Source organism: Arachis ipaensis, chromosome B01 (genome assembly GCF_000816755.2).
Source record: "Arachis ipaensis cultivar K30076 chromosome B01, Araip1.1, whole genome shotgun sequence".
NCBI classification, from domain to species: Eukaryota; Viridiplantae; Streptophyta; class Magnoliopsida; order Fabales; family Fabaceae; genus Arachis; species Arachis ipaensis.
The window spans coordinates 12,851,385-12,863,316 of record NC_029785.2 but is presented as its reverse complement, the minus strand read 5'-3'; the positions used below and the strand labels follow the sequence as shown (position 1 = coordinate 12,863,316).

Here is an 11,932-nt window from a genome sequence, read left to right as displayed (position 1 = left end):
GCTTCTCCAATTCCTCCATTCATGTGTAGTACCTGTTCTACTTCCATTTTTCTGATATCTCTCTTACTCTCTCTCTCTCACTTCTCTTCTATCTGGGTTTTGTTTTAATTTCTTGCTTCGGTGCGTTCGAAGAAGTCCACACCACCCATATATATAGACGCGAATCCAAAGCCATTTCGTTTTCAATAAATAAAATAAATTGAAAAAATATTAAAAAATGTTTCATAAATACTAAAAATCAATTACATAATAAACATAAAAAATTCGGTAGAAACTCAGGTGCAGTCGACTTCACGTGAAGTTGATATTTGAGAGCAGTTAGAAAACAATCATCGGAACCTTCTCAATAAAAGCCAAAAAGGATCAAAATCACTGTTTTCTGAATTTTTAATGTTATGTCAGCATATCAATATCGATGTCTCATGTCTGCTAGTTCATGGTATCTGGTAAGTCTAACTTAATAAAAGATATTTGGTTCAACTTATCGGTTATTCTCGTATTTCAATGCAAAATTCAGTCATTTCTTAAAAAACTTCTATCTTTATTCTCCACACAATGGTAAGCACAAAAGCTGGTATAAAATATTTTTACTTACAAAATGGTAATTGAATAACATATTTTAATAACGCTTTTTTATAATCAATTCTTGATGTTAATCAATTGCTTAATTAAAATACCAATTAATAAATGATCACAATTATTATGAACCATAGATAATAAAAATAAAATTGAGTAGTTTTAGACTTATCCTCCGTTTTAATAAGTGTTTATTTTAAAAAAAATTAATTTAATTTTAATGCACTAATTAATAATATAATTTTATACACGATTATCTAATCATATATATTTTTAGAGAATTATTCATAAAATTAAGAGTATGTAATACTCCAAATAGCTCCCCAAAATTTTGGCCGTCTGAGAGATTTATTCGCTAGAAAAATTAACTAAGTCCTTGGTCCCCAAAATTATTAGATATATGACATATACGTCCTTGGTCCAGGTTTAGCCGGTTAACCGAACACTCTCTCTCCTACGTGGAGATGATCAGTGTGACGTGTCAAGTTAAAGGCTACGCGTCGCTTCCAGGACACATTGGTCCCTGAACACATGGCCAAAACGATGTTGTTTAAGTGCTTCTCCAAACGACGTCATTTTGAGCAGGAGAGATTAGTCCCCAACCTTTCTTCTGGAACCGTTATAAAACGACAACGTTATGAAAGACGCAATACATCGCCCTTTCAAAAGGGGACCAACATAAAATTAGGTCTTCGTCTTCGACCCCTGTCTCTTTGTCTCTGTTAGAAACAAGAGACTGAGAGAATGATGTGAAAAGTGTATTATTGAGTTGTATCTCAGGTACAATATACAAGGGGTATTTATAGGTGCTAAATAAATCAAAGTAATAAAGACATAGAATCCTACAATTAATGTACAGATATGCTATATAAATATAGACGATGCTAATTGATCTAAATTGATTCTAATGATTCTAATTGATTCTCTAACATCCCCCCTCAAACTCAAGTGGGAGCTAAGGATACCAACTTGAGTTTGGATAACAAAATCCGGAAGCGAGTCGGGTGATGAGCTTTCGTGAAGATATCAGCAGTCTGATCCAGTGTCCCAACAGCAATGAGACGAACAGCATCAATAAGAATTCGTTGCCGAACAAAATGACAATCAATCTCAATGTGTTTGGTGCGTTCATGAAACACATCATTATGGGCAATCTGAATAGCACTGCGGTTATCACAAAAGACATCAGTAGGGGACGACTGAGGAGCACCCAGATCTTCGAGAAGCCAACGAACCGAGATAACCTCAGCAGTGGTGTCAGCAAGGGCACGGTACTCAGCTTCTGTGCTTGAGCGAGCAGTGAACGTTTGCTTCTTAGCACGCCAAGAGATGAGAGCGTCGCCAAGAAACAAACAATAACCAGTAGTAGAACGACGACCAGTGGGATCACCAGCCCAATCAGCATCAGAGTATGCCTGAAGGGTCAAAGAGGAATGGGCAGAAAAATAAAGGCCATGAAAAAGAGTGCCTTTGACATACCGAAGAATGCGAAGAACTGCCGCATAGTGAGTAGTACGGGGAGCAGACAAGAACTGGCTGAGGACATGAACTGGATAGGTAATGTCTGGTCGGGTGACAGTCAAGTAGACGAGACCGCCAACTAACTGACGATAAAGTGTTGGATTATCCAAAACAGTGCCATCCATAGGGGTAAATCGAACATTAGGCTCAAGAGGAGTAGACTCGGTGCGACTATCTGTAATCCCAGCGCGAGCAAGAAGATCTGAAGCATACTTAGCCTGAGAGAGATAAATGCCATCATCTGTGGAGATGACCTCGAGACCAAGAAAATAGCTGAGAGAACCAAGATCCTTCATCTCAAAGGTACACTGAAGTGAGGTCTTGAGATCAGAGATACCATCAACATCATCTCCAGTAATAATCATGTCATCAACATACAAAAGTAGAAGAACAACTCCACGGTCGCTTTTACGAATGAAAAGCGCATTCTCATGAGGACTAGAAATAAAGCCAAGACTGCATATGGTAGTGCTGAACTTGTCAAACCATTCACGAGGAGCTTGCTTAAGTCCATAAAGTGCCTTGCGAAGGAGACAAACCTTACTGGAAGGACAAGGATATCCTGGAGGTGGTTTCATATAGACTCTCTGTTTCAAATCCCCATTAAGAAATGCATTCTTCACATCCATCTGACTGAGAAACCATCTTTTAACCGCAGCAATGGCAAGGAGAGCTCTAACAGACGTAAGGCGAGCCACAGGAGCAAAAGTCTCTTCATAATCAATACCATACTCTTGCGTACAACCTTGAGCAACCAATCGTGCCTTATAACGGTCAATAGAGCCATCAGAGCGAGTCTTGATCTTGTATACCCATCTACTGCCCACAACTTCCTGATCAGAAGGATGATCAACCAAATCCCAAGTGTGTGCTTTTTCAAGTGCCTGTATTTCTTCCTGCATTGCTTGTTGCCAATTTGGATTTGTGGAGGCTTCTCTGAATGACTTAGGTTCATGTTGATGAAGAATAGTAGAAAAGCAATGATAATCAAGAAGATGAGGATGTGGATTCCTTACTCTAGAAGAACGAGTGGGAGGAGGAGGCATGACGCTAGGAGTGGGATCACCATCCGGACTGGAATCATCGGGAGATGGAGAAGGTGGAGGATCAGGAGCCTCGAGTGGTGGACTTGGGGTAGACCCTGTAGTATCATCACTAGGAAAGAGATCAACATTTGGGTTAGTAAAAAACGGTGATGGAGTAGAAGGAATGGACTCAAAGGAGGAAAAACTAGAGAACATGTGATGCTCCCAGAAGACAACATGACGAGATATACGAATACGGCGAGAGATAGGATCCCAACAACACTGCCTGCCACGTCAGCAGCCACGTCAGATTCCACGTCAGCAGCCACGTCAACAAGTAATGACACGTGGCACGGGGTGATTGGAGAGGCAAGACACGTCAGCGGCTTACTGGGCGCGAGGTGGCGCGCGGGTCAGAGAATCGGGTCGGGTCGGGCGCGTGGATCGGATGCGGTCCGTCTCTCGTCTGGCTGACACGTGGGCGATGTTGAGCCGTTGATCTGGAGCGCTGATCCAACGGCGACGAATGCTTCTGGAAGAAGAACACCTGCAACCGGACAGCCTACTTCAAGTGGCGCGTCCGGCCGAGTCTGACGATGATTCCGGTGGCGTTGAAAACGTTGCAACGAGTTGAAGGCGACGGTGGCGGCGGTGAGGAACCTAAACGTCAGGAAAGGGTTGAAAACGGAGCACAAAGTACTGCCCGGAGACAGACGAACGGCGAACTTCAGACGGAGGGTGGCGGCGCGTGCGGTGGTTTCCGGTGACGAGGCTGGACTCGTTGAACTCGCAAAGACGAGACAAAGGCGGTGGTAAGGGCGGTGACGAACCAAAGCGTCTGAAAAGGGAGCAAAAGAGAGACCAAAGAACACTGCCGGAAGAGGAAAAAAAAAGGACTATGAACTAATTTTCATGGGAAAAACCTAAGCTCTTGATACCATGTTAGAAACAAGAGACTGAGAGAATGATGTGAAAAGTGTATTATTGAGTTGTATCTCAGGTACAATATACAAGGGGTATTTATAGGTGCTAAATAAATCAAAGTAATAAAGACATAGAATCCTACAATTAATGTACAGATATGCTATATAAATATAGACGATGCTAATTGATCTAAATTGATTCTAATGATTCTAATTGATTCTCTAACAGTCTCCAACCCATGTATCTTAGTATATGAGAGAGAGTTTTTGCCTTCGAAGAAGGTGATGGCGAGTGGAAGCAGCACGTTAGTCACAGGTCGAAGACGTGGTCGGAGAAGTATGAATGATGTCTTCAGTGTTGATAGCGGTTTGACTAGTTTCCCAAGGAGGCGACTTAGGAGAGGAGAACATCCTAAATGCAAGCGCAGGACATATGCCATAATATAATATCTAGGTCTCGCACAGCAAAGAACCCGAATAGGTTGTTCTTTGACTCTCCTCACTTCAAGATACTTTAGAGTAGTGAATTTTTGTAGTGTTATAGTTTTGATAATTGGTCTAATACTAATGTTAGATTTTTGTTTTGTTATTCTGATTGCAGGAAAAGCAAGGTTATTGTGATTTTTTTTTTGTATGGTTTGATGAGATATTTGTTATGCTGATTGCAGGAAAACCTCCGATTGACTCTTTCTCTTCACTTGAATCCAAAAAACCATATCCAAAAGGTGGGGGCTTATACAATGCATCTTCTGTAGATTCATCATCACTATTAAAACTCTCAACATCTGCATCATTGTCAACACTATCATCCTCAGCACTAATCACTTGCACATCCACCTCCTCAACACTAACATCATCATCAATGAACTCCGTATCTTCTATGATTGGATAGTCAAAATAGATGTAGAATTCGTCAGTATCCTCATTTAGCATCTTGTTCTTTTGCAGAGTTCTAATCTCTTTATTTGTCTCCATGAATTGGGTGAAGACCAGATTCTAGGTCAGCAAAAGTAGGTTCATACCAATACATTGTCTTGTAGTCATGGTAACCTAATTCCAAAAAAGTTTCTTCAGGTCAAAGAAATATATCAAGTCAATGTCCATTGGGAGAAACTTTTTTATTTCTCCATTAATATACACAAGTACTCCTTGTTGTCTCTAACAAAATTTCCACCGTGATGAAATACGGGTATCACGTCTTCACTCATCTAAATATAAAAAAATAAAAATCTATCACAACTGAAACAACCAACAAATACATTACAATAACATTAAAACAAAATCCAATTTTTTAACACCGACATTGTTAATGTTATTATGAAATGGCACAACCTAAATCACTTTATAACTCTAACTTAATCTACCCTAGCAACACACTATTTTTGATCTACCCTACACATGACATGCATGTTCGTCATACTTCAATCTTCACCTCTAATTTAATTCAGAAAAAAATTAGGAAACTTACCTCCAACAATGGCGATATGCACGACACACTACCGCTACCAATCAATTGCCGTCAACTCCGTCAAACCACCGTTATAGACTTCAGTCAACGTTAATGGAGTTGAAGAAGATGTAGGATTACCTTATAAAATTTGGGTGAGGGTTTCGATTTCGGGTTATTTTACAGAGAGAAGAAAGGACGTGTGTTTTTATAGTAGGTCTCCATTCAAAATGCTGTCGTTTTATAACACTTCAAGGAGAAAGGTTGGGGATTAATCTGTTCCACTTAAAATAACGTCATTTGGAAAAGCACTTAAACGACATTGTTTTAGCCATGTGTGCAGGAACCAATGTGTCCTAAAAGCAACGCGTCGCCTTTAACCTGACACGTCACACTGATCACCTCCACGTAAGAGAGACTATTCGATTAACCAGTTAAACCTGAATCAGGAACGTATATGACATAAACCTGAACTAGGGACATATATGTCATATATCTAACAATTTTGAGGACCAAAGACTTAGTTAATTTTTTTAGGAGACAAATCTGTCGGACGGCCAAATCCTTGAGGACCTAACTAATCTTGTTGATGTATATTATCTATGTAATTGAATATGCTAATAAATTAAACCTGTTTAAATTAATGTTTTATTTGTTTCACAATGCAAATATTTATTCATTTAACAAATTAATGTAACATTGATTTTTTTCAGTTATGCTCCTAAAACAATAAATGAGAGATATTTAATTTGTCAAAAGGGTTTAATGTGAAAAAAATATAGTTCAAAATTGTTACTATTAATGATAGTTTTATATTACTTTTTAACTTTTAAGATTTGGTTAACAACAACTACCCTAAAAGATGCTTGTTAAAAATGTAATATGGAAAAGTTTTCATTGTTTGGAGTGAAAATGGGAGGAAGGAAAAGGAAGGGAAAGAAATTGGAAGGAAAATAGTTATTTTCCTTTGTCTGGTTGAGGGGAGAAATGAGAAAAGAAAGAAAATGGGATAGAAAAATATTGGTGGGATCCACCAATTTTCTTTTTCTCCAACAATGGAGAGAAAATGGAGAGAAAATTAACTCTCTCTCTCTACTTCTAATATTACCCCTTTACTTTTTTTAATATATTTTATAACATAAGGGTAAAATTATCTTTTTATACTGTTTCTTTCCTTCTTATTTTTCTTTCATCCAAACACATCTAAAGAAAATAAAAATCCACTCAATTTCTTTCCTTTTCTTTCTTTTCTTTCTATTTCTTTCCTTCCAACCAAACATAACTTAATTATTTTACAAAGGAGGGAGTACCATTTATTACTTCAATTGAATGATGAGCTACGGTGCTTACAAATAAAACAAAATAAAATAAACATAATCAATGTATTATTAGTTTGACTATCTTTAGTGGTGTTATGAGAAGCCCTTGCTCTTCCTGAATGCTGAGTGATTTGGGTGTCTATCATGAGATTTTAAACTTTAAATAATTGCCATCTTTTAAAAGAAAAACTTTCCTTATTTTCTCCTTCCTTTTTTCTTTTTTAAGTCCCAAGAATAAAGGTTTGATTCAATTATGATGCTATGATTTAGCATATATCAAAGACATCCTGCCAAATTAAACAAACCTTTTAATTCGACGGTTTTTTTTCTTATATATAAATAGAATGTATTTTATTCTATTAAAATTTCTTTCTAAGATATCATTTTAAAATATAATTAAATAAACCAATTATATCTTTAAATAAAACATCTTCATCAAAAAGATATTTTTAATTTCTTTGTCTGAGTAAGAGCAATTACAAGATATTTAATTTCTTGCGTGTATGTGCAGTGTGGCTATGAATGGTTCAGATCCCATTTGCTGTCCTCGAAAACATGCATTATTACCATACGCGTTGCCGCTAACCACTGAAAATTTGGAGTATCTCAAACCATGATTTGATTATTTTTTTCCGTTGAGTATGAATGGTCCCATCCTGTAGTGAAATAAAATTACACAAATTTCTTTTTTTAGTAATAGCACAATGCAATTCAATATTTGTTGATGTAATAGCACATGCATACAATTTTGTTGTAACATGTGATATTTGAGCACGCTTATTGAGACATCAACACGGTGAATTCACATGGAAAAATTGCAAAATTATAACAATCAGTATTTTCGTGAAAATATTTTTTTTTATAAATTTTAAATTCATCTAAAAAATATATGAATAATTATATTATTAATATATCTTTAAATTTTTATATAATATTTTTTAAATTAATAAGATGAAGCACATAAATAAAAAATAATTATATTTCTAATACAGTAATACGTATTATTATTTATTATCTCAATAGGTTTTATTTTATTTGATAAATATAAGAAACCATAGTATTTACGCTAATTCAAAGATTCCTTAAAGAGAGAGGAGTGTATATATAAAGACGATTGTTATTGTTGACAAAACGTGGTGACGTGGTGTCATCAAAATTCGTCAGTAGCATGAAATCAGCTTCTTACGGCAGTATGGCAATTATTTGTCCTATTATTATTTTATTTATTTTTCTTTTTCTAAGGGAATCCAGCAAATCAACTTGAACTATCTATCCGATCCCAAATGCAACCCTATTTTTCCGCAAATCAAATCCTATGGTCAAATGTCACTTTTTAATTTAGATGTGGGAGGGAGAATGGTGTAGAACGCAGATATGGAATGTATAGGTGTTTTATGTAACTATGGTGTTAGAAGCAAAAATCAGACCGTCTGATTTTTTAAACACAAACCGAAAGGTCCGATTATCTTCATCAAAATTTAAATTTTTTCTTCCATACTAATTGGACTCTCTGATTAGTAAACTTAATTTTTTTTATAAAGAAATCGAATAGTTCGATTTTTTGATCCCTGTTTCATAAAAAATTGTTCCCACATTTATGTCTAGCATCCACATTTTTCACAATAATACACAATACACACATACTTTTCATATAAAAAAAATGAATCCTCAAATGTGTTGGATTGGATAATAAATTTAATTAATATAGATAATTTCTCACCACTAATAAATAAGAAATATGTAAGTTGGTAATATTGCGATAAAAATAAAAATATTATAATTATTAACAAATTTGCAGATGTTTTAAAATTTAATGATTTTAGTTGTTAATTATAATTTAATGCTGTATTCGTTTTTTGGAGGTTTCTTTTTTAAATCGAAGTAAGAGCATTATTCTATTATTATTCAATAGGATAAAGTATTAAATTAGTCTTTACATTTGGGTATAATTTTATTTTGATCCTTAAGATTTAAAGTGTCTTATTTATATTTAAAATAGTTTTATTTATTTTTAATGTAGTTCTACCGTGAGGTCAAAGTTAAATAATTAACGGAATGTCTTATATGACAGTATAAGAACAATGTCAATAATTTAAAGAACAAGTACAAGCTCTAAAAATACAAAATTAACTATAGATGTATCAATAAATTTATTTATCATTTTTTTTTACAATTTAAATGAAATATTCTCTATAAAATTAAGGAGAATAATAAATAAATGTATTGATGCATCCACAGTTAATTTTGTACCTTTAGATCTTGTACTTGTTCTCTGGATTATTGACCTTATTTTTATACTGCTGTTATATAAGATATTTTGTTAATTATTTAATTTTGACCTCACGATAGGACTAAATTAAAACTAAATAAAACTTTTTTAGATTCAAATAGAATATTATAAACTTTAAAAACTAAAACAGGAATACGCCCAAATATAAAAGACCAATTTAATACTTTACCCATATTCAATATTTTATTAAGTATTTGTGATAATATGTCTCCGATCCTAATACATGGCAACTTTTTTATTTCTTTTCAAATCATTATGGTAAAAGAGTCAACCACGTTTGTTGATAAATTAGAAATACTTTGATTATTACCTATGATAACATTTACAAATCTTTTTTAAGAATGTTTAACTTTACAGAATTTTAAAGTTTGAATAAAGAATTTTTTTTTTTATCTATTGATACTTTTCTCTATAATTTATTCCACCAAATGTGTCATTTTTTTTATTGATTTTTTGGTAATTATTCAATAACAATATTCGATAGTTGAATACTGTGGATCGGATTAATAAGTCAAAGAATATATCAATAGAAATTTAAAAATATGCAAGAAAAATAATGTTTAGAAAAAACTGATGAAATATAAATAAATAAATTTTAACTTCACAGGATCGGATCCGAAGTTAGCATTTCAATCAAAGTAATAAGAGGAAAAGATCGAGAAAACATAAATAAAAATGAAATGAGAAGTGTAAGGAACATTTAATTTTTCTTTTTTATATCCAAATTATTTGTATCAATATGTTAGGATGTTTAGAATATTTGATAAATAGTTCAGATCCCTTTTTTATGATCTTAAGAGTTCTATATATAAAAAAATTTAAAAATTAAAAGTTACAATTATATCCTAATCCTAATAGAAGTTATTTTTTGTAATAACTAAATATAATTATTTGTTAAAATCCTCGTAATGTTGTCCAAGACCAAGCGATTAAAACTTTATTCACATTTGATAATTGCACTAACCATTTGATTGAAGTGTAGTTTATTTTTGGTTTAGCTTTTGTAGACTGAAATTAAGTTTAATTTGATTATATTAAGATTGATTTTGATTAAAATTGAGCTTGTTTTAACGCATGGTGATTTATGTTTGGATACTTAATTAAATATTGTTTGAATAACAATGACCAAAACTATTTTTAAATGTAAAATTACTAAAATAATAAAAATTAGATTAAATTTTTAATATTATTATTTTAATAATTTTTGTGTTATAAAATTTTAAATTATAATAAATTGCACATAATATTAAATATATATACACATAATTGATAATGTCTAATAATTATAAACTATAATAATAAAAGGGCAAAAGGCAAATAAATTTATAAAACTAAATAAAAATAACAATAAAATGCATAAAATAAAATGAAGATAGAAGATGAAGGATAATTGAGAAATAAAATGAAGATGATCAAAATATGAAGAAGGTGAAAAAAGATAGTTGAAAAATAAAAGAAAAATAATCATGTATGTATAGAAAGAAGAAGGTAAAAAAGGGTAGTTGAAAGAATAAATTTTGTAATCAATTTTTAACTATAATAATTAAAAGCAAAAGTTACAAAATGTTACTTCAAGTAAATGTAAGTTTGAGGATAAAAATTATGTTAAAAAAATTATCGAAACAAGTTTAGTCCAACTTTCAAGACTTTTGAACAAGGTTCATACTTCTAAACGCTAAACCAAACATACACAATCTTCGAATCAAATTGTACACATTATTTTATTTTCATTGTTATGTTAAAAGCATGCGATCAATCTTTATTAAATAAAATTTATGTAAGTAAATAGATATTTTAGTCCCAAAAAAATTACAATTTTAACTAAAAACTCTAAAAAATAAAAATGACAAACGATTCTTAAAAATAGGGTAAAAAATAAAAATAAGCCATGGGGAGAAAGAAATTACGTGAATCAGCCAAAACAAAATCTGATTCACGAATCAACCAATGCACAAATATATGTAATTCGAATCAAACCGTTTCGAATTTGGATTGAATGTAATTCGAATTGAGCTACTTCGAATTACATGCAAAGCTGAAACATACATAATTTGAATTGAGGCAATTCGAATTACTATGAAACCTGAACTAAGCATAATTCGAATTGAAGCAATTCGAATTACTATGAAACGTGAGCTCAACATAATTCGAATTGAGCTGGTTCGAATTACACATTGTACAATAAGATAGTAGAAAAAATACTATATAATATAAAAAAATATACTAAAAGAAGTATAAAACAAGATTATAGTAAATTAATTTTAGTATAAAATTATTAAATATAAATTAATTTTAACTCCTATTAGTACATTGAATTAAAAATAACATATAAAAATGTACTTGTATTTATTAAATTTTAATAACATATAAAAATTTATGACTTTTTAAATATTCTTTTTATAATAGGAGTACATTTTTATATACTTTAAATACTTTATATAAAAATGTATAAGTACTTAATTCGAAGTAGCTCAATTCGAATTACATTCAATCCAAGTTCGAAACGGTTTGATTCGAACTACATATATTTGTGCATTGGTTGATTCGTCAGATTTTGTTTTGGCTGATTCACGTAATTTTTTTCTCCCCATAACTTATTTTTGTTTTTTACCCTTAAAAATATGATCTACTTGACAAAATAAATCTAATTTTTATTCAATGATTAATTTAGAGAATAAACCGTTAATATTTTATAAAATTACTAATTAATATTTGTCATCTTCATTGTTACCATCTCTAAACCCTTCTATTTTTACCATTGATCGATTTCTTTTTCTATCACCTAGATCAAAATTCTATCTATGTATCGATACACTACTGCCATGACAGAA

At 32.3% G+C, this 11,932-nt stretch overlaps 1 protein-coding gene across 2 annotated transcripts in view; it reads right to left on the bottom strand.

The window, feature by feature from the left end:
• Positions 1–5,986, bottom strand: part of LOC107625302 (salicylate carboxymethyltransferase) — a 10,270-nt gene extending 4,284 nt beyond the window's left edge. The window contains exon 1 of one of the 2 annotated variants that reach the window (XM_021117590.1): positions 5,961–5,986. In XM_021117590.1, coding sequence (XP_020973249.1) covers positions 5,961–5,984 — 24 coding nt within the window. In that variant the 5' untranslated portion in view covers positions 5,985–5,986. Of the gene's footprint in view, positions 125–5,960 lie in introns of those variants that run through there. The other variant, XM_016327920.1, reaches the window with a different exon arrangement.